The sequence below is a fragment of the Penicillium vulpinum genome (genome assembly GCF_028829585.1).
Source record: "Penicillium vulpinum strain IBT 29486 chromosome Unknown utg000002l_segment0_segment0, whole genome shotgun sequence".
Lineage (NCBI taxonomy): Eukaryota > Fungi > Ascomycota > Eurotiomycetes > Eurotiales > Aspergillaceae > Penicillium > Penicillium vulpinum.
Window position 1 is genome coordinate 1,072,561 of NW_026643242.1, and position 18,727 is coordinate 1,091,287.

Genomic DNA, 18,727 nt, shown 5'->3' on the forward strand with positions numbered 1-18,727 from the left:
TGCAAGTGGGTATGTGATCGTGCTAAAAGGCATTGGGATCTACAAGCGTCCAAAAGCATGGAGAAAATGGCTTCGTGACCGGAAAATTCGGACCAAGTGCTTGAAATGCACCGACGGCAATTTCTGCATTATGCTGGAATCGCGAAGTTGCTTAGGGATACGGTGGCCGCCAGGCTTTAGCTCAGGAATCTTGAGCATTAGTTGCCTTATTATTGTTGAAGCTTCTTCGCGTTCCCGCGGTTCCCTTCGCCCCTCTTAAAAAAGAAGCTAGCACCTAGATGATTGGTATCATTGAGTGAAATTGCCACAGTCCGAGGCATTGTGGATTTTCCTGCCCCGGGCATTCCCTGTAGCCAGAAAATACATTTTTGGGACGGTGACATAGCCCATTCCCTAATGTGCTGGAGGAGCTTGGTCCTAGTGCCTTGGAGACATTGTACTTCATCTCGATCGGAGAATGACCCAAACTCTGCCTCCAACACACCTTCCAACTTCCCAAAATCTAGATTTTGATGAATGTGATTGATGTTTTGGGCCACGTCGACCACCAGAGAGCTATGCAGTTTTTCAATCAGTAATGCTGAGTCAAAGTATCGTGTTTGAAGAACATACGATTGGTCGACTTGGAGAGATAAAAGGAATAAGGATTTCTATTTCTCAAAGTCCTGAATTTTGCCTTCCAACTCCCCGCGCTTCAGGGGCCACTTTAAGGTTCGCAATCTCACCTTTCTCACTTTTGTTGTTAGGATGATCTGGTTCCGCCTGGCCGGCCCGACCCAACCTGATCTTATCCAAGTGCTTTACTACTTGTCGGCATTGGGTGTCGAATTATGCGAATATGATGCCCTCCAAGATTGAAACTTAAGTTAGAGTTAAGTTAGTTGAGCTTCTGTGGATAATAATAATGATTTAATTTCGGACTGTGGGCCTTTGTAACCTCTTCGTGGTGGAACATGTTAGATATTAACACAGGTCAAGGAAGTGAAGACAATTTGGACTGATTCTGAGAGTTAAGATAGTCGCTCTGACTACAGCTGGAACCAGATCTCATTTCCCACCCCGACCTCTGAATTTTCAAAATATCGTTGTCCACTGTAACTGTAGAAATGGCATCAGTAGTTGATCTAATTCTCGAGGGCGAATTATATACCTCCAAAAAGTAAGACCCATTGCGATATTCTTGCAGCCTTCGTTAAAAATGGACGAAACGGTGCGAGATCGACCAGTGGTAGTGCACCGTACGTTGTCTTCAACTTCGTGAAAACTCCTTGCAATTTCTTGTGCTAGGCAGAAGCTCAGTTGCATTGCCTGGTTACAATCAAGGCCTTCGTTCAGCATAACTACAGTAACGAGATTTTCGATTTGGTTGTCTCTCTATAAAAGTTCCTAAGTGAGCTGTTGCATTCACGGTAGGCGATGTAAACTTACTATTTCCTTCCTGAGGGAAAACATGTCATTTTGTCTCGGAAGTGTCAGTATTGAATGTAGAGCTGAATTGTATGAAAAACCCACATATGCACCAGGTAGGATGTATGCCTCCACAAAAGCGTCATAAGATCGGTCGCCAAATCCGCCTTTGAAATATCGTAGCCGTAAATGAAACTGCCTATTATTAGCCCGACAAAAATACACGGATAATCCAGTATCACATACGGAATTGTGGCCATCACTGGGTAAACCCCTGCAGTGCGCTCACGTCGCCTCCAGTACTGCATTAAGGATGGAATTGTGTCACCACTGCAGATTGCGTCGACTGTGTCCACACTAGCTACGTAGAAGATCATTTGCTCCAATAGGACTTTACGAGTTGCTGAGTGTCTCAATAACCCGATATTAGCTTCGTGTAATAGATTGAAGACGGGGAAAGAAGAAGCTGAAGAAATGGGTTGGGAAACTTGCATTTTGAACAGACTTCACAAATATGTTCGGCAACTTCGTCCCAACAATGCAAAGCATTCTGAAGCTCTTCTGGATATCCTGAAAGATCTGGGAATTTGCCATCTGCACACAAGACATGTTTAAAGTATTCCACGGTTGTTGCCCTGTAACTCTTGATGGCTTCCATATCATGGGTAAGTAAACCGCAGTCGAACACTACAAAATGTTAGTTAAAACCCCTCATAAGAAAAACACAGCAATCATACTGTCGTCCCAGATAAAGTACTATCAATATTGTTAGTCTCCTCTCGCAGGTGAACAGGCAGGCAGTACATGCCCAGGCGAAAGACTTTGCTACTGTGCACATTTTCTCAAACGATGTGTCAGCACACATAATGGCCGCAAAGATCCCGAATTCTGCCTTTTGAAGCTTTCGACAGGTAATAGGATCTTTGACATAACTTCTCTATGTCAGTATATTACTCAATCTATACACCCATATCGGTCAACTAGCCATTCAATCCACGGATTGAGTACTTCTTCGCGAGCTCTCCGATATTGTGGATGTATCCTCACTTTCCATTCGGGTAAAAGGGAGTAAAGATTCGGCAAGTACACAGGTTGACCTTGCAGCGATTCTCGAAATTTGAGGTGGGATTGCAATATGGTTGTTTGCGCCATGGGAGATACCCAGTCTTTGACCGAAAAATGAAAGAGGAAATTTGCTAGATAACTACTGGCCTTGAATATATTCAGATTTGCCTATACTCAGTCTTTATTTATAGTTATGGACAATGGCTTCTCTATTCCGTTTTACCCTTGTTGCGTACGATCGACACTTTGCATATACATTTCACAATACGGGGAGAAACTGATACCTTGGAACTTCCAACCTCCTATGTCGACTTATAGGACTCAGGGCTCAAAACCCCGTTTGAGGATGATTTGATGCCTGAATGCCTGACTTTAGAACGGCAGAAAAATGATAATACCTGAATTTCTATTACAAAAGCCTTAGTAATCATAGTACCCTTCCAAGGTTATTCTCTTGTGGGTTACAAGTGTCAAATGAAGCTTTTCATCTCCATGCAAATGGACGTATCTCCATATTTATGGACGATTTGATTTTTCACACTTCCAAATCTTCCGAAAATATCATGACACGTCCATTGGTATAGAGATGAAAAGCTTCATTTTGGACACTTGCAGATCGTCCAAAAATATGGAGATACGTCCATTTGCATGGAGATGAAAAGCTTCATTTTTGACAGCTGTGGTATTAATAAATTTACAATACACTATATAGAGCGGTGTAAAAAGCGGTGCTAAATAAGGCACTCAGGCATCAATTCCCACCCCAAAACGGGTTTTGAACCCTGAGTCCTATAAGTCTTCGTACAACCTCCTATGTCGAGGTTACACAACGAGTGACAGTAAAGGGCGCGGGTCAACTGTAGCATATACGGGCAACACCTCTCTTGTCAGCGGTGTGTTGACCGCCACCTTAAGGAAGGAAATATGGTTCCCTGCACCCGCATGGTCGACAACTTGGAAAACTGTGGTACGAGGCACTGCATCGACAGATGGGTTATGGAATACTAAGCACGTGATAATGCCTAAGGGTGTTGTTTCTTGTTGCGTACGATCGACAATTTGCATATACATTTCACAATATGGGGAGAAACTGATAGTCCGGAACCTCCAACCTCCTATGTCGAGGTTACACAACGAGTGACAGTAAAGGGCGCGGGTCAACTGTAGGATATACATGCAACACCTCTCTTATCAGTGGTGTGTTGACCGCCACCTTAAGGAAGGAAATCAGGTTTCCTGCACCCGCATGGTCGACAACTTGGGAAACTGTGGTACGAGGCACTGCGTCGACAGATGGGTTATGGAATACTAAGCACGTAATAATACCTAGGGGTATTGAGTCAATTGGAACACATGATGCATCAACAAAATGATAAATTAACCAACGAGCCCTCTCGAAGACGTGAATTATACCGCCACTATTCGTGACAAACAGCAAAATTCTTTCTTGCAAACGTTCGTCTTAGAAATATGTCTTCCGCAATCTTAACCCAGTGTGCCCGTGACCTTGTCCAAAAGGTCTCTACAGAGATGAAGTTGGAATACGGGATGTCTTCGATGGCACCGTCAATATACGACACAGCATGGCTTGCTATGATCGAGAAAAATACGGATCAAGGACCCCAGTGGCTTTTCCCTGGATGTTTTGAATACCTCATTGAGCACCAAAACGAGGAGGGAGGCTGGGATCCCTTAGAACAGGCCACTAGAACCGTCAAATATCCGGCCAATGTCTGGCTGCCAGATTGCATCATCCATTCTTTGGCTGCTTCCCTTGCTCTGTGCTGGCATATCCGCCGCGCGATGCCCAAAGGAGGTGACGTCCCTAGTGATTCGCTAGCTCGGTTGCTCCGCGCAAAGAAATTTCTTGATTCCAAGCTGCATGTATGGCAGCTTGATGGAACCACTCACTTTGGATATGAGTTGCTTGTTCCGGTACTCTTGCGACTTTTGCGGGACGAAGGTATGACTTTCGAATTTCCGGCGAAGGAGGCCTTGATGGAGAAATATCAAAAAGCCTCTGATATCGATATCAGTTGGCTTTACAGCAGCCCATGCAAGATTCCTCTTTTCTGTCTGGAGGGGTTCCTTGAGAAGCTTGATTTTAGCAGGCTCCAGCATCTAGTAACCTCGGCAGGCATAGTTGCCTCGCCTGCCTCCGCCGCATCATACTTGATCTATTCTCCTCTATGGAGTGATCAGTGTGAAGCCTACTTACGGCATGTTGTGTCACATGGGCAAGGCAAAGGGAATGGTGCGGTTGGGGGAGTGTTCCCAATGGAAATATTTGAGCCGTCCTGGGTATGGTGTCGTCCCTAAAAACGGAGCCTATATTGAACTCTAACAAACTCTCAGGTTCTGACCGCACTTTTGGAAAATGGATTCACGGTGGAATCTTTGGGGCGAGAACAGGTGAATGATATGGTTCAGATGATCCATCGAAATTTGGAAAACGGGGTCACCGGCGCGAGTGAGTGCAAGCCCGTCAAGAATTCTAGTCTCACTTTTGACTGACATCTACTCAGCCGTTGAATTCCTCCCGGATGCGGACGATACTTCAAGAGCTCTTACCGCTCTGAATCTTCATGGTTACCAGATTAGCCCAGCCGCCATGGTAGAAAAATTTGAAGTTGATCAATGTTTTGAAACATTTGACGCACGGATGCCTAACCGCGTGAAAAGCGTGAGCGTAAACGGCAACGTCCTGAATTCGCTCCTACATGCCCCAGACCCGAGTGCTTTTACTTCTCAGATTGAGAAGATTGCAAAGTTCATGTGTGGACGATGGAATACCGACAGGAAATTCGAGGATCACTGGGTACGTTGTTTTGAAGGGCTGAACCCTGGACGGACTTATCTAACTGAAAGGTTTACTAGAACCTGTCTGAGTACTATGGACTCATGCACATGGCACAGTCGCTCGTACCGTTACTGGTTCTTTGGGATCAAGGAGGATTACCCTCGCTACCAGAAGATTTGGTTCAGAGCGTAATTCCGTCCTGCTTGCAGGAGGCCATGGTGCGAATCCTACAACAGCAGAATTTAGATGGATCTTGGGGCGATATTCATTCAAGGGAAGAAACTGCTTATTCAATCATTGCCCTAGCAAATCTGGGCTCTCATGCTGCGGTTGGCGATGACTTCAGTCGAGTCGAGTTGGCCATCGCACGGGGAAAGCAGTTTCTGTTAGAGAATTGGCAACTGGGTGATAAGCCGGACCGGATTTGGACAGGAAAAATCTTACATGGTATATCATACGTTCAGGATGCATATGTTGTGGCTGCTTTGAAGGTCAGTCGCGTAAATTTGGCAGGGAAACGGGGACTTTGTCCCAATTAAGGGTGATGATATCCTGGCTCACCTTATCTCCGTTGAAAGCAAAGAGTTAGAAATTCTCCTGATAGATAATATTATGAGAACAAGAATAGCCAGTAACTCAATTCCTCATCTTGATATATTCGTATGTGGGATGTAATATTACATAGCTTGGTACTGTAACTTACCAAGTCGATATACTTCTCCCCTCAATTTAAAGCAGCCCGCTCAATACTTCATCTGCGCTAAGGCCTTGGCGATGGGGCTAGAAAAGAGTTATGGAGAGTGTATTGGTCAAGGCGATTTCGAGAATGACTGTATACAAAGGTGACAGCTTGCGATAGGTAGTAGTATCTCTAATCGATCAACTGTACGTCACGGAAGCTAATTTCGAGCGCGCCTGTAACATAAGCGGCCACGTGGCGACGGAATCGATTTTCAATACTGGCGGGACGGACCGCGATACGGACCCCATATATTTAGGACGGTGTGCGGTGATTGGTGCGGTAAAATAGTGCGGTAAATTAGCCAAATAACCGGAACGAGTTGTCGTGCGCGGCAATTACTGTCAAGTTGCGCAGTTTGCCTAAGTGTCAGATTTGCGAAAATTCCGATTAGTTCGCCATGTTTCGCAGTTAAAGACCTCCCACTCTACCCTTTTCCAAGAACACTACCACCCTTTTGTCGATTTTCAGGGGACTCGTTACGTCTGCACAACGCTTCACTATGCTCTCCAAACCAGGAGCCAAACGGAAGTCCTGCGACTTTTGCCATGAGCAGAAAAGGAAATGCGACCTTAGGACTCAGATTAAAACTAGTTGCTCAAGATGCATCAAGCAGGGAGTTGAATGCAAATTTGAAATATGTGACCCCTGGCCTGCGCAGTGACCTGCTTCAATCTTCTTCCCTGTCCACGAATGAGGCCACTCCTGCTTCAAAAATGAGCCTAGGCCGCAGTTGCTTAGACTGTCCCTAAGCCCAAATGGGGCCGAATTCTTGCATAATGTCTTCGGCTTGCATGAAGGACCCCCGAAATTTCGAGATGCGAGTCTGTCCTTCGTATCTCCAGAGCCACAGATCTTCGACTCTGGGAAAGTGCATCCGATTTGCGTTTAGAGATACGATTGTGTGATAGTCACAAAAACGGGAATTTACTTCCTCGTCAACCTCCCACAGGAGAAGAAAGTCACAGACTTGACCATCTTTACGTGCTTTTTGCAACGTCTCTCGATGACTTGCCCCCCTTCTTACAATATGATCAACTCATGTCAAACGCCAACAAAGACAACCAACGCCTGTCTAGACTCATGAAACTGCACACTATTCAAGCAGCCAACGTCTACGTCTCGTTGCACTGTCTCAAGATAGTAATCACACAGAAATTTGAAGAGTTTAATTACTATCCTCCTGCGCCAAATGAAATACTGCTACTGCGGAAAACTGACATTGCACGCGGTCTTCTGCGAGTCATTCGCGATGCCCCTTTTTGGGCATTGCAGATTAAGGGCGAACCATATATATGTCACAAGTCATCCCGTCCCTTCTGCCGTCCTGGTATCAAATGAACAAGTTCTGATAACTGTCTAGGTAGAAAAGATCAGACTCATAGGAGCTTGTCTGCTCGAGATTATCGATCAGCATGAAGCATCTCCTCTGTCAGCTCGAGCGCGAAACGATCTGTCAGTGCTCCTTGATATATTGACCCGTTTAGACTCGAAAGCATCAGACACTTTACGACGGTTGCTATGAATAAATCTTCATAGTGATATATGCAAAGTGTATATTCAGTGACTAAGATACATAATATAATTACAACTAGAATATAAGGACCTGTGAAAAGGACGCCGAAAATGACCACTTTTGGCGCCAGAAACGGCCGCCTTTCCACCCGTAAATTTAGGGGGCGAGCGGGCGCTTCACCGCCCACCGTCCAGTACCATCCCTATTTTGCACCCACCTAGCGCCGTTAGTCATCGTCTTCCGGCCCAGATTTTTGGCGCCCGTTCAACAGTCATTCTGACAGAAAAATAGTGATAAAGACAAGGTATGGTAAGGTAATCGAATATGCATAACTCTAACTAATAAAAACATAATAAAAAAAATTCGCGTTTTGACAATCTGTGTGCGGCTTGCTGACTAATCTCTAATACATCCATGGATGCTTTTGTAGGGGATACCGAGTACTGGCTGTCATATGACAAATCAGCTGTTTTCACCCAGTAGTTAACTAATATATGCCGTATTTCTGATACATACCCTTAGACTCCACCTACTACCAAAACGACGCCGAAAATGGCTCCCTTTGCAGTCCCGCCGTAGAGCCCTCGCTTTTCGTCTTTCCTGGCCGGGCGCCTATAAAATGCCTCTTTTCCTCCCTCTCTCATGTTCTCCTAGTTCTCTCCTCATCCCCAACCCCCACTCCCCAAGCCGACCTCAACAAAGTTGTTGCCCGTGTTTCGAGATTCTAACCTTGCTCATTTATCATAGCTTTTCACTATGGCACGTGTACTCGTTCAGTCGGCTTAGGTGATAAACATCAATACTAGACTAGAGTGCGCCAAGGACCGCAAAACCGCAAATGGTTCGGTTTTTAAGGCCAGTTCTAGAAACCATTGCGGTGTTTGGTTTTCGAGATTCAAACCGCAATGGTTCTTTGGGCCCAAATGGGTTTTAAAGTGGGATACATTTAAAACGCTAAATCACGTGTATAACACCTTACTGGTTTAAATCTATTTTAAGACCCTTTATAGGGTTATATTTAAAGAATTACGTATATCTATACAATTGTGTGCAAAAATTGTTTTTGTTGCCCCATTGGAGAATCGCGATGGTTTGTGGTTTGGTTACGGCTTGGGCGGTTAGAAACCGCAACCACTACGGTTTGGTATCTGGGGGCACTGGAGGTTTGCCCACAATTGCGGTTTTTGGCGCACTCTAGTGTATTGGTTGGCTCTCGGTAGGCCATCTGTGTACCCAGCGGGGCAACCATCGATTGCGGACGGGTAGTTCCGTAACAGCGAGTATAACCCGGAACCCTTCTAACCTAAACGTGACTGGTAGGTAGTGCGTAACAAAGATATACTATAATATTGTGGACCGATTATAAGAACCTCATGTTTCTTATGATAGCCAAAGTCCTTTTTCGATAAGTGATAAGCAAGATAGGCTAAGACCCTTCTAGTTATAATCTAATTTTAAAAAAACGAATCTTATAAAGGGTCTGTGCGAGGAGCTTTGACTCATTTTGGAAGATATCCGGACTTCCTCGGCGGCTAGCCAGACACGACGAAGAAATCCAAAAGGGGTTCAATGTCATCCTTCTTCTCCATCCTTTTTCTCTATCCTTTTTCTCTATCCTTTTTCTCTATCCTTTTTCTCCATAAACATCATCATTGTCAATACCCCCTCTGAAGAGGCCCAGTCATCTTCACGATGGCGAAGGCGATGGCCTTCTCCGCCAGCCCTAATATAACAAGCTATTTTAACCGGGGACCGCTGACAAGCACCTTCACCCCGCCGACAACATGTCTCCAGACCTTGTCCATTAATTCTTTTTATGTGGGGGGCACGCCTACGACCGCCACATTCTACGGGAACTGGTTTGGGTTTGAGACGGGTTACTCATGCTTACCCACAGGCACTATGCCTGGCACTCTACTGGCTTCCCCGACATACTGGGGTACATACTGGTGTAGGAAAGCATCTAAAACTTTCCGTAAATTTTTACTTATATTATGCTTCATAGACTCCCCAGGTCTTTACTGTCCGACTGGATGGACTACTGCAGGCGAATTGGGTCCATCATGGAATGGTTTACATGTGACCGGGAGCACAAGTGGTGCTATTTGCTGTCCGTCGTAGGTTTTCTCTTCTCTATGGGACCGAGCAATGCTGACACTATGTAGGAGCATGAGCTTTTACGCGACGGGCCATCAATGTAGGGAAGTTCTATCAGAAAAAGACACTATCACAATTGAAACATCCGGTGTAGTGGTCACATCTACCCTGGCAACACCAATCACTGTTTATGCGGACGGAATCCCACTCATCTGGGAGAAGTCCGATCTCCCCAAAACAACAAGCGCATCAACAACACCCTTGTCAACACAAACATCAACCGCAACCGGTGCGACAGGATCAAACTCGCCTAACAATAATAGAAGTGGTGGCTTATCAGAAGGAGCCAAGATCGGCATTGGGATCGGGATCCCGATTGCGGCCATTGCGATAGGAGTAGCGATCTTTTTCTATTTCCTCAAACGACACAAAACGGCCAAAGAGGAATCTCATGCAGAGCTATATGATTCTCTACGAGGTCGCTCAGAGCTTGCGACTAAAGAGAATTCGGAGCCATTTGAGCTTGGTAGTAGGGGAGATCGCTCGGAGCTTCCTTCGAACACTCTGACTCATGTGCATGAATTGGCATAAATTGTAGACCAGTCTCAAGTTGCGTCTTTAAACGAGACTCGAAGGCCTTTAGGGCCCAGCCATGTCTAGACTCTATCTTGTGTAGTAAAAGGGCACCCGCAATATAGGATTTTGCTTCCTGCGGATCGCTGTCAGGGATATACATGAAATGAAGCATACAGGATTTTTGGAGAAATGATCTGCGGGACCCACATGGTGCATATAGATTTCCCTGAACGCGAGGAAGCCTGTTCCCTTTGCTTCCTCGCGCTACGTCCTGTATCTAGAGTCAACTATAGTGGTTCTTGATATTGATTGTTCATATCAAGACACTATCCACCTCTACAGATACGTGAGACCCTCACATTACGTAGACGAAAAGGCGCACTAGCAGAGGGAGACCTAGATATCTTCGTAGCATAGTGCTTAGTCACTACCCTAGGGAAGGAGTAGGGTTATCGATACGAAAGAACAGGATGCTGTATCATCCCGGAGGTTACGCTCCCGGGTGATAGGCATTGCAAGCTGGATATCGGATCATGCGGCATCTCTGGTAAAAAGATTAGGGGGCAGTGCGTCGAGCTGAAAGCAAATGTGCAGTGTACAGTATTCAGTGGAGCCAGAGTAAAAGAAAGGGGGCGGCGATGAGTGCAAGATAGAGAGGTGGGAAGAATAAAAAAGTGAGAGAGGGGGAGGATGAGCAACGAAGCCGGGTCTTTTATATCGGCGGTATTGAAGGTAGGTTACACGACAGCGTATTGGGGGCGCTAAATCCAAAGAGACGAAACTCACCGGATACAGTAACTCACAAGTCTGCCGTTTACAAATGAAACAATGTCTAGAGACATGCTTCGCTTGGGAACTCTCAATCAAGTAAGTGATCAACGTCTAAGGAACATTCCCCGCGCAATCTATAATTCCCCGATTCTCCGTTCCCTTCGACTAATTTATCCCCGTAAGAATCCTGGTTGAAGATCTCATCCTATAATGGAAATAGATTTTCATAGCCACAGGCTAAACGGCCAAAAGCCCATATGCATGTACATTCAGCTCATTATCAGATTCTACCGGGATTTTTCAGGGGAGAGCTTTTTGAAATGCGGAGACCCCAGAGGTCCTGATGTGATATAATTTGTCGGAAGTTCGGGCAAATACGTACTTCATGCTTCAACCCAGAAGCACATGGTATGTATTTATACGATCAAAATATCCGTTACGATGTTTAGCCCAGCTCGTTATTCAATTATTTTCTTTGAGCAATCGCAATATGCGTCTCCACGAGAAATTCGGTCATGTCTTAACATTGGCAACACTGGTCAATGCCATACCATCGAAATCCGGACATACCAGTGAGCCCTCATGTCGCTTCGCGCACCACCATTCCCAAAAGCAGAACCTCCAGTATTCTACTTCCTTCATCAATGACATGCTGTATTGGGAGGGCAAGTTCCATCAGAACAATATCTCATACAACAGCAACAACGGTATCTCCTACGATGGCAGTAACATTGACTGGGTGACCGGGGAGGCAACAGAAAAGCACACGTTCAGTGCTGCTAGCAAAGAGGTTGGTTTTTATATTTCCTTCATTGGTTGGAAGTCCTCAGCTCATATTCCAATAGTCTCTTCAAATCATGTTGTACGCCCATGCCATTGCGGGATCTCCAGAGGCTGCTCGATTCCTCTCCCCTGAGAACCTAGCAAAGGCCCCAACAACCGCTGCTTCTACTATGCAGAGAAAGTTGCAGACTTATCTCAAGTTTAACGAGACTTACCCAGGCTTCGGAGGCTTCTTGCCCTGGGTCACAGCAGATATTCAAGATATAACTCCTAGATCAGACTGGGCTAACGCGTGCCTGGACTCGATAAGGGGTATGTAGATTCTTGATCGTCGTTCTGGTTTCCGGATTAACAATAAATATCTGTCTAATGAGCTTGTATGGGCTGTATATGGTTTTATTCAGGCGCTTGAGAACACACAAGAACTATCGGGAACTCGCGCAGAGATGGCAGGTTTGGATGGATTACACGAAGACAACTGCTGCTAAGGTACATATTTCAAGATCTCTTCAATTTTAACCAATCAACTAATCTTCTATGCCCATCAGATCTTTTACAAAGGCGATGGCCGGGTTTGTGCCGTTGTTGAAATGAAAGATCAGTCCCTTCCTGTCAGCCACTCGGATCAGACGTATGTATGTGAGAGTAAAGACCTCCTCGATGACCCTTTCGAAGGCGAGATTTTCACTTTCTGGCTACAATTCTTCGGCGGTCTGTCGAAAGCCGACAAAGAAACGCTATGGGAAGTTAAAAAGCCCCAGTCAGTGAGCGTGGACTATGAGATGGGTGGTTTTGGGCCTATCACTATCCAGAAAGGTTTGTGGATGCCGAAGGAAATATGAGAAGACGGCCACTAAATTCTGATATAGGATTTTGGTTCTCTAGCCACAAAACCTGGAAAGTAATGCAGATGCCATACTATGACATCGACATTGTGCGGTGAGACTTCGAACCGAGGGCAGAGATCGGTTGTCATATACTAACAGTCTCCTATTTAGTCGCGTATTTGAGAACGCCGAGCGAGTTCGGACTTGCAACTCAGTCGCCACGAAATTGCCCGGCATGTTCCCCTCAATTAACAACATCACCGATCCCTCCACTGGCGATGTAACCGGCTATATCTCAAACGCTGGTATCCTTTCCATCTCGAACCAGACAGTCTAGGAACTAGACGTCAGTACGCCATATAGTGTATTCCCGACAATCTTGGTCGACAAGTCTGTCGGACTCGCCTAGTGGAGAAATATGGTTGTTGGCAAGAAAATGCAGAGTCGGTGAAATCTTTCAAATCTCAAGGCTGTCTGGTGATTAGTCTGATGCTAATTGAAATGACCCTCCAGATATCTATGGCAGCACTGAAGCCACTCGTGTTGACGGAACTGGAGTTTCTGTACTTCTCACATGGGACAGCAAGATCACCACGGTAGTTGCAACTTTGGGGGGAGTGAATGGCTTTGTTCGTCAGAAGATGAAGGCAGATAACTTATATGATGAGTTTGTGGACATTATTGATGTTTGTTCTCTGGGCCCCAAAGGACTGTATGTAAAGGGAAATTGCTAACTGCTTCCAAATAGGCTGAGTACTCTCGGGTCTTCAAGCATCTTAAAGGAGAGAATGTCAACTTCTGCCTACCGCAGGAGACTGACTGTTCCTGATGTAGGATTGATCGATTTCACTCTTTGCAAATAAAGCGGCCTAGGTTAATATGAACGGATGGTGGGATGGTTTCATATAGAATACAAGAATAGTATAACATGTGGTTATTTCATTACTTAGATTAAGTGATTCTGTATAGTGTTGGGTGTAAAGCTGCGTAGAGTGGAAGCCCTACGGCGAGGACCCGAGTCTCAACATGTCTACATGTCCATTAAATAATATATATATGTAGTGTGTAACTATCGCTTGTAATGCATCATCAATCATTGTCTCCAGAATGGGGATAATAAACATAAAATGGGCCAAAATAAATGACGATTATGGTATATGGCAGTTGAAAATGAATAGGCCGCCGAGTCAATGCATATCCTAACATGAGAGGCCCCTGGGCCAACGGAAAAAGCAACCGGGGATTTTGTACATGAAAAAGAAAACATCCGCATCAAATGGGTATATAATGGTCTTGACGTGGGAATCCAAGAAGAAAGCAACATCATGATCAGATGACGGGTCTAGTGGTTATACTAGGATTCAAATAACGGAGTTGCCAGTACCACCGCAGAATTCGAGAATCAACCGTTCGAGGTCAGATAGTTTGTAGGGTTTCGTCATATAGCCTTTGATTCCCACTCGGGAGGCGCGGTTTAATGCCTCGTCGCTAACATCGGCACTCACGGCAAGAACAGTGGGAGGTGGTGGCATATAGAAGCTGTTGGGGATTGGATCCATTTCCATAGAATCAGGGCTGTTGGGGTTCGGTTGCTCGAAAGCAGCATGTTGGTCCCTATGATTGTCGACCATCTGGAGAATTCGTGAGGTAGCTTCATATCCGTCCATTTCAGGCATCCAAAGATCCATCAATACAACATCGATTGGTTTTATTTTGGTAGCCAGTGGCTTATTGATGACGCCTTGCATTGCGCGTGCTTGATCGAGACCAGCCCCAAGGACAGAGGACTTTGACGCAGAGAGAATTCCTTGAACGATCTGGACGGCTTCTTTGCCGTCAGCCGCTTCGAGTACATCGCAGTAGCCAAGTTTTCGTAGCATGTTCACCAGTACGCGCCGGTTGATTCGATTGTCTTCGGCAACCAGAAACCGCAGCGGATATTTCTCCCCAAGCTTCTTGTCATATGCATCGCCGGAGATATGTGTTCGGTGCAAACGGGTCGGTCGCAGGGGTGTCGGGCTTTCAGACATGTTTTCGTCGGAGGTACTCGGGGTTGGTTGTTGCAGCTGGCAGTTTTGGGGGAGGATAAATGGGGAGTTAAAGCAAGAGGAGGGATCGGACAAAGTGCTAGTGACGCTGCCCTGTCGTGTTTGCTCCGTGGTAGATGGAGTCAAAACACTCTCAGCAGGAGTTCCAGGGCGGAGTTCAGCTTCACGTTGGTTTACAGGAATTCGAATTCGAAATTCCGTACCACGTTGAGGACCAGAAGTTGACGAACGCACACAGGTTAAGTCGCCGCCCATTTTTCGTGAAAGGCCCTTAGCCACAAGGAGACCGAGACCCAAGCCATCTTTGCTTCTTGTGGTCGATGCATCCTCACGAGCAAATGGCTTGAAAAGATTGGGTAGGAATGCAGCGGGGATTCCCGGGCCAGTATCGCGGACAAGAATAAGAACATCATTCCTCTTTGGATCAATAGTTGCGCAGACAGTGATGGTGCCGTTGTTCGTAAATTTAATCGCATTGAGAAAGACACACGAGATCAGTTTGGCCAGATCACGGTCATCGGCAAGAAGAGTGTCCGGTAATGAAGGGTCTACAGACCAGTCAACAACCTTGGTAAACAATTCACCATTCGAGGACCGCGACCGTATCTCAATCCTTTCACCAAACGCGGTTGCATTGCTAACAGCAGAATCCGGTCGGCCATCAACATGAAGAGACTCATTGATCACCAAGCGGAGAAGATCTCGCAATTTGGTAAAACGCAAAGCAGAACTTCTCATGTTCATATTGATACCCTCAAGAAGTAAGTGAGGTGCGGATCGTCGAACAGCGAGAGATGGGCGCGGATCGACCATGTTAGCCATTACAGCTTGGAACTGGCGAGCCGGGGTGGTCGCATGTACGATTTGGTCACTTTCATGAACAGCATTCTTGACTTCTTCGCTGCGAGGCGAAAGCTCTTGCCGCGACGAAGCCGCACGGAGTCTTTGCTTGCGTACTGGTCGGGTATTCATTTCTGGTGGTAGGCTCCGCCGTCGTTTGTATGGATTTACGGCGATATTGTTTCCTTCAATGAAGATACTCGGGCGGCTTTCAGATATAGTAGATGGGATTGCGAGACCGCCTAGTATCTCGGGCTCCTCCCGGAGTGGTGTTTTGGGGATTTGCATGTTAAGGTCATATGCATGAACGACGTTGTCAGCCGCTTCGACGGCACGTCTCGCGCTATCTTGAACCATCTCAATCCCCTCCTTGAGAGATTGAAAAATCCCGCCCGATTTGACAGGAGTTTTACTCTCCATCGCCTCGCGCACTGTAGCATGCATGACATCAAGCATGCCCACAACACCCTGCATCGGGGTCCTCAGCTCATGGGATAAGCTCCGGGCGTAGGGTTTGAGGGGATGTGAGTTGAAATCTGAAGCTTCATGGAAGGAGGTAGTCTGGGGGTTGTGGAGATCGGAGATATTTGTCGTTGGAGAATCTAACATTTCATCTAGAATTCGTTCCCCTGGGCCTAGTCGTTGTACAATCAGGTCTTCGAGTGAGTGGAGAATCATCTCCAGGAAGGACCAGGACAGATTTCTATGCCGAAGACCTTCTTTCGACCACATCAACCCGAGGTGCGCCAGGCACTTTCCAGCTGAAAATAGGGGAATCGCCAAATAACCATCGGCAGTGAACGGTAATTGATCATCGCCGAACGATACAAGTGAGCTAAGATTATCGGGGATCAAACAAGGCCGTTCATGGTCCATATGCAGTAAAGGGTTCCCGCCCGCGAAATACCTGTTTCGCTGTAAACCAACAGTCTGGTAACCATCGTTGTAGTAGAAAACCGCACCAAAAATCGACGGGCGCCGCCCGCCTAGTTCTGGCATGGGCTCACTCCCATGCACCCTCCGAGCAACGAACCCATACTGAGCTTTGGTTATAGATGTCATGTCCTCCATAAGCCGTTTCCAGAACAGCTCAGTGTCAGATGCCCGCAAACCCTGTTTGAGTGTAACCAAATGTTCAATGGCAGTGGTCTGAGCGCCATCATTCCATGTTCCCAAGTTGCGTTGCACATCTCCGTCGTCATGAACGGTATTCAAACCGTCACCGGTCATACATTCGGATTTGCAGGAGGGGAATGGCATGCTGGAACAAGGTTGGACAGCATGGGAGACATCCGGCTCGGGCGTGTCGGGCATAGTCCATGTGGCAAGTGAAGGGCGAGGATCGGTTTGAGGATTCGTGTTTCGGGCACTCTCGTGGTTATTTATGCGAGGGCAACGACCATAGCATTCAATTGTATAAATAGGTACGGTGGATGGATCGAGACTCCGACGTACACCCACCAGAATATGAAATATTGGAGAGAGAAAGCCCAGAAGGAGGGGAGAGGGGATTTTCCGTTTGGGGGCCGGGCGGTCTAGACACGGGCCTGAAACAGGAGATCAGGAGCTCATGTATTTTGATAAAGAGCTAATAATATTTCTATACCGGAAATGTTTGAGGCTTACTCTAGAGCATGTAGTTCTCTTTGATTATGGTTCTTCTCTTTGTGTGATGTATTATTTATTTTTTCTCGAATCCTGCAGAGGTGCACGGAGGGCTGTGCAGGATCAGCGGGATCTAGACCTGACGGAGCTCGACAGGTACTCGGTACCTGGTCTACACCGATATTTCTATTGAGATGTCAGGTACTAAGTACAGCCCGTTTATGGAATATATCTATGTACGTTTACTCCCTACATATATGGCATCTTTCTGGTTATACGTCTTTTTTAGGGGTTATTCCCTCTCAGTTTTATATCTAGAGAGATGAAAAGGCGGTGTTCAAACCCGTATAGCCGAACGGATACATATAAAGCCACGTTAAGGTCTTCTTCGGTCCAGACACGGCACATTAGGCACTCAGCAAGCCTTCTGGCTCCCAATATACTCAAGCAAGGCGACGTACCAAATTCTTAGTATTCACTCCTCGAAATCTCACCATTATGGATGGTTCGTGTAATTTCACCATGAAACAGGTTTTGGTCAACCTCATTCCAGCGGGTCTTCATATAGAGCTTGCACATAGAGCATTCTTTGATTGGCAATTCTGGGAACGAGATGCTCGGAATTCCGGGGATATGCATTCATGGGGGCAGCTGAAAAAAATGCCTAATTTTTAGGCAATTGTTGTAATTTTTTATTTCTTATAAGTGATTTCCCGTTGGGTATAGACCAGTACTACTATGTACCCTCAAAGGACTCCATCTCGGCAGTTAAATATAACTTGTGGTATGAGGAATGGTAGAGTCTTCTATGCCCTTAAATCTAACAAAGCAGTTGACAGCGTGAATTTTGCTCAAAATAGGAAATTTTAACTGGAAGTCCACATCGGCGGAGTTTATATCTGGGAATGGCAAATTCTTCTGCCAAAACATGTTGATAGCATTTGTAAAACGAAATGCAGCTGAGGGCGAGGCAAACTTGAGACTGTATAAAGAGCAGGTGAACAGTTTAGCCCACTATTTCTGGAGGCGGGTTTGACATGGAAGGCTTTGGGTAAAGGACCCCGAGAATATAATTGAGAGCTCCGAGCATGGTGTACTTCAGAATAAGTAACATCTTCTTAGCAAAGCAAGAAATACCCGGACACCTTCTCTTCTGAGGACTAAAGCCTGGACATTGTGAATCATCATTCGGACACTCAGACACCTGTCCACGGGCTATCTATGGAGGTATGTAAAGTTAACTCCAGGGCTGCCCAGTATATTGTTGGCGATCTTAATATGTACATTCATGGATTTGAATGAGAAGAGAGAGAAAATATCTAAGAAGAAAGACTACTAAAAGGCTGCCAAAAACAATGCCAAAAACAATTCTATCACAAGACCACATTTTCAAATGTATACACCCATACATACGATACATATGGAGTATCAAAGTTGGAAGGTCGTGTCTTTGTCCTAACGCTGAAGATGCATCTATTTTTGATATGCGGAGCGCATCTGTCCAAATTGACTCACCTTATACCACAAAATCCCATCCTTGCACATTAACCAATATTAGTACTGTGAAACCGAGGTAACTATCCAAACCTCCGTGATCAACGAAGAAGGCCCGAGCGCGATTGTGCGCATACATATGCATAACTGGAGCAACTA

At 45.9% G+C, this 18,727-nt stretch overlaps 5 protein-coding genes across 5 annotated transcripts; 3 read left to right on the forward strand and 2 right to left on the reverse strand.

Moving 5' to 3' along the window:
• Positions 1–1,028: 1,028 nt before the first annotated feature.
• N7479_003491 (terpene synthase family protein) lies at positions 1,029–2,559 on the reverse strand (the record flags this gene model as incomplete). The annotated part of the gene is made up of 7 exons (XM_057251188.1): positions 1,029–1,098; positions 1,151–1,374; positions 1,429–1,462; positions 1,513–1,787; positions 1,913–2,094; positions 2,116–2,308; positions 2,389–2,559. 7 exons carry the CDS (start codon positions 2,557–2,559, stop codon positions 1,029–1,031), a joined length of 1,149 nt encoding a protein of 382 aa, XP_057110513.1.
• Positions 2,560–3,942: 1,383 nt separating this feature from the next.
• On the forward strand, positions 3,943–5,811 carry N7479_003492 (Terpenoid cyclases/protein prenyltransferase alpha-alpha toroid; the record flags this gene model as incomplete). Its single annotated transcript, XM_057251189.1, has 4 exons — positions 3,943–4,773; positions 4,828–4,942; positions 4,998–5,290; positions 5,350–5,811. 4 exons carry the CDS (start codon positions 3,943–3,945, stop codon positions 5,809–5,811), a joined length of 1,701 nt encoding a protein of 566 aa, XP_057110514.1.
• Positions 5,812–9,219: 3,408 nt separating this feature from the next.
• On the forward strand, positions 9,220–10,215 carry N7479_003493 (uncharacterized protein; the record flags this gene model as incomplete). Its single annotated transcript, XM_057251190.1, has 3 exons — positions 9,220–9,478; positions 9,533–9,644; positions 9,693–10,215. The coding sequence occupies 3 exons, from the start codon at positions 9,220–9,222 to the stop codon at positions 10,213–10,215; spliced, it is 894 nt and encodes a 297-aa protein (XP_057110515.1).
• Positions 10,216–11,461: 1,246 nt separating this feature from the next.
• N7479_003494 (endo-beta-1,2-glucanase) lies at positions 11,462–13,410 on the forward strand (the record flags this gene model as incomplete). The annotated part of the gene is made up of 7 exons (XM_057251191.1): positions 11,462–11,761; positions 11,817–12,066; positions 12,316–12,570; positions 12,624–12,693; positions 12,753–12,886; positions 13,095–13,267; positions 13,330–13,410. The coding sequence occupies 7 exons, from the start codon at positions 11,462–11,464 to the stop codon at positions 13,408–13,410; spliced, it is 1,263 nt and encodes a 420-aa protein (XP_057110516.1).
• Positions 13,411–13,942: 532 nt separating this feature from the next.
• On the reverse strand, positions 13,943–16,783 carry N7479_003495 (CheY-like superfamily; the record flags this gene model as incomplete). The annotated part of the gene is made up of 1 exon (XM_057251192.1): positions 13,943–16,783. One exon carries the CDS (start codon positions 16,781–16,783, stop codon positions 13,943–13,945), a length of 2,841 nt encoding a protein of 946 aa, XP_057110517.1.
• Between the last annotated feature and the right edge of the window lie 1,944 nt (positions 16,784–18,727).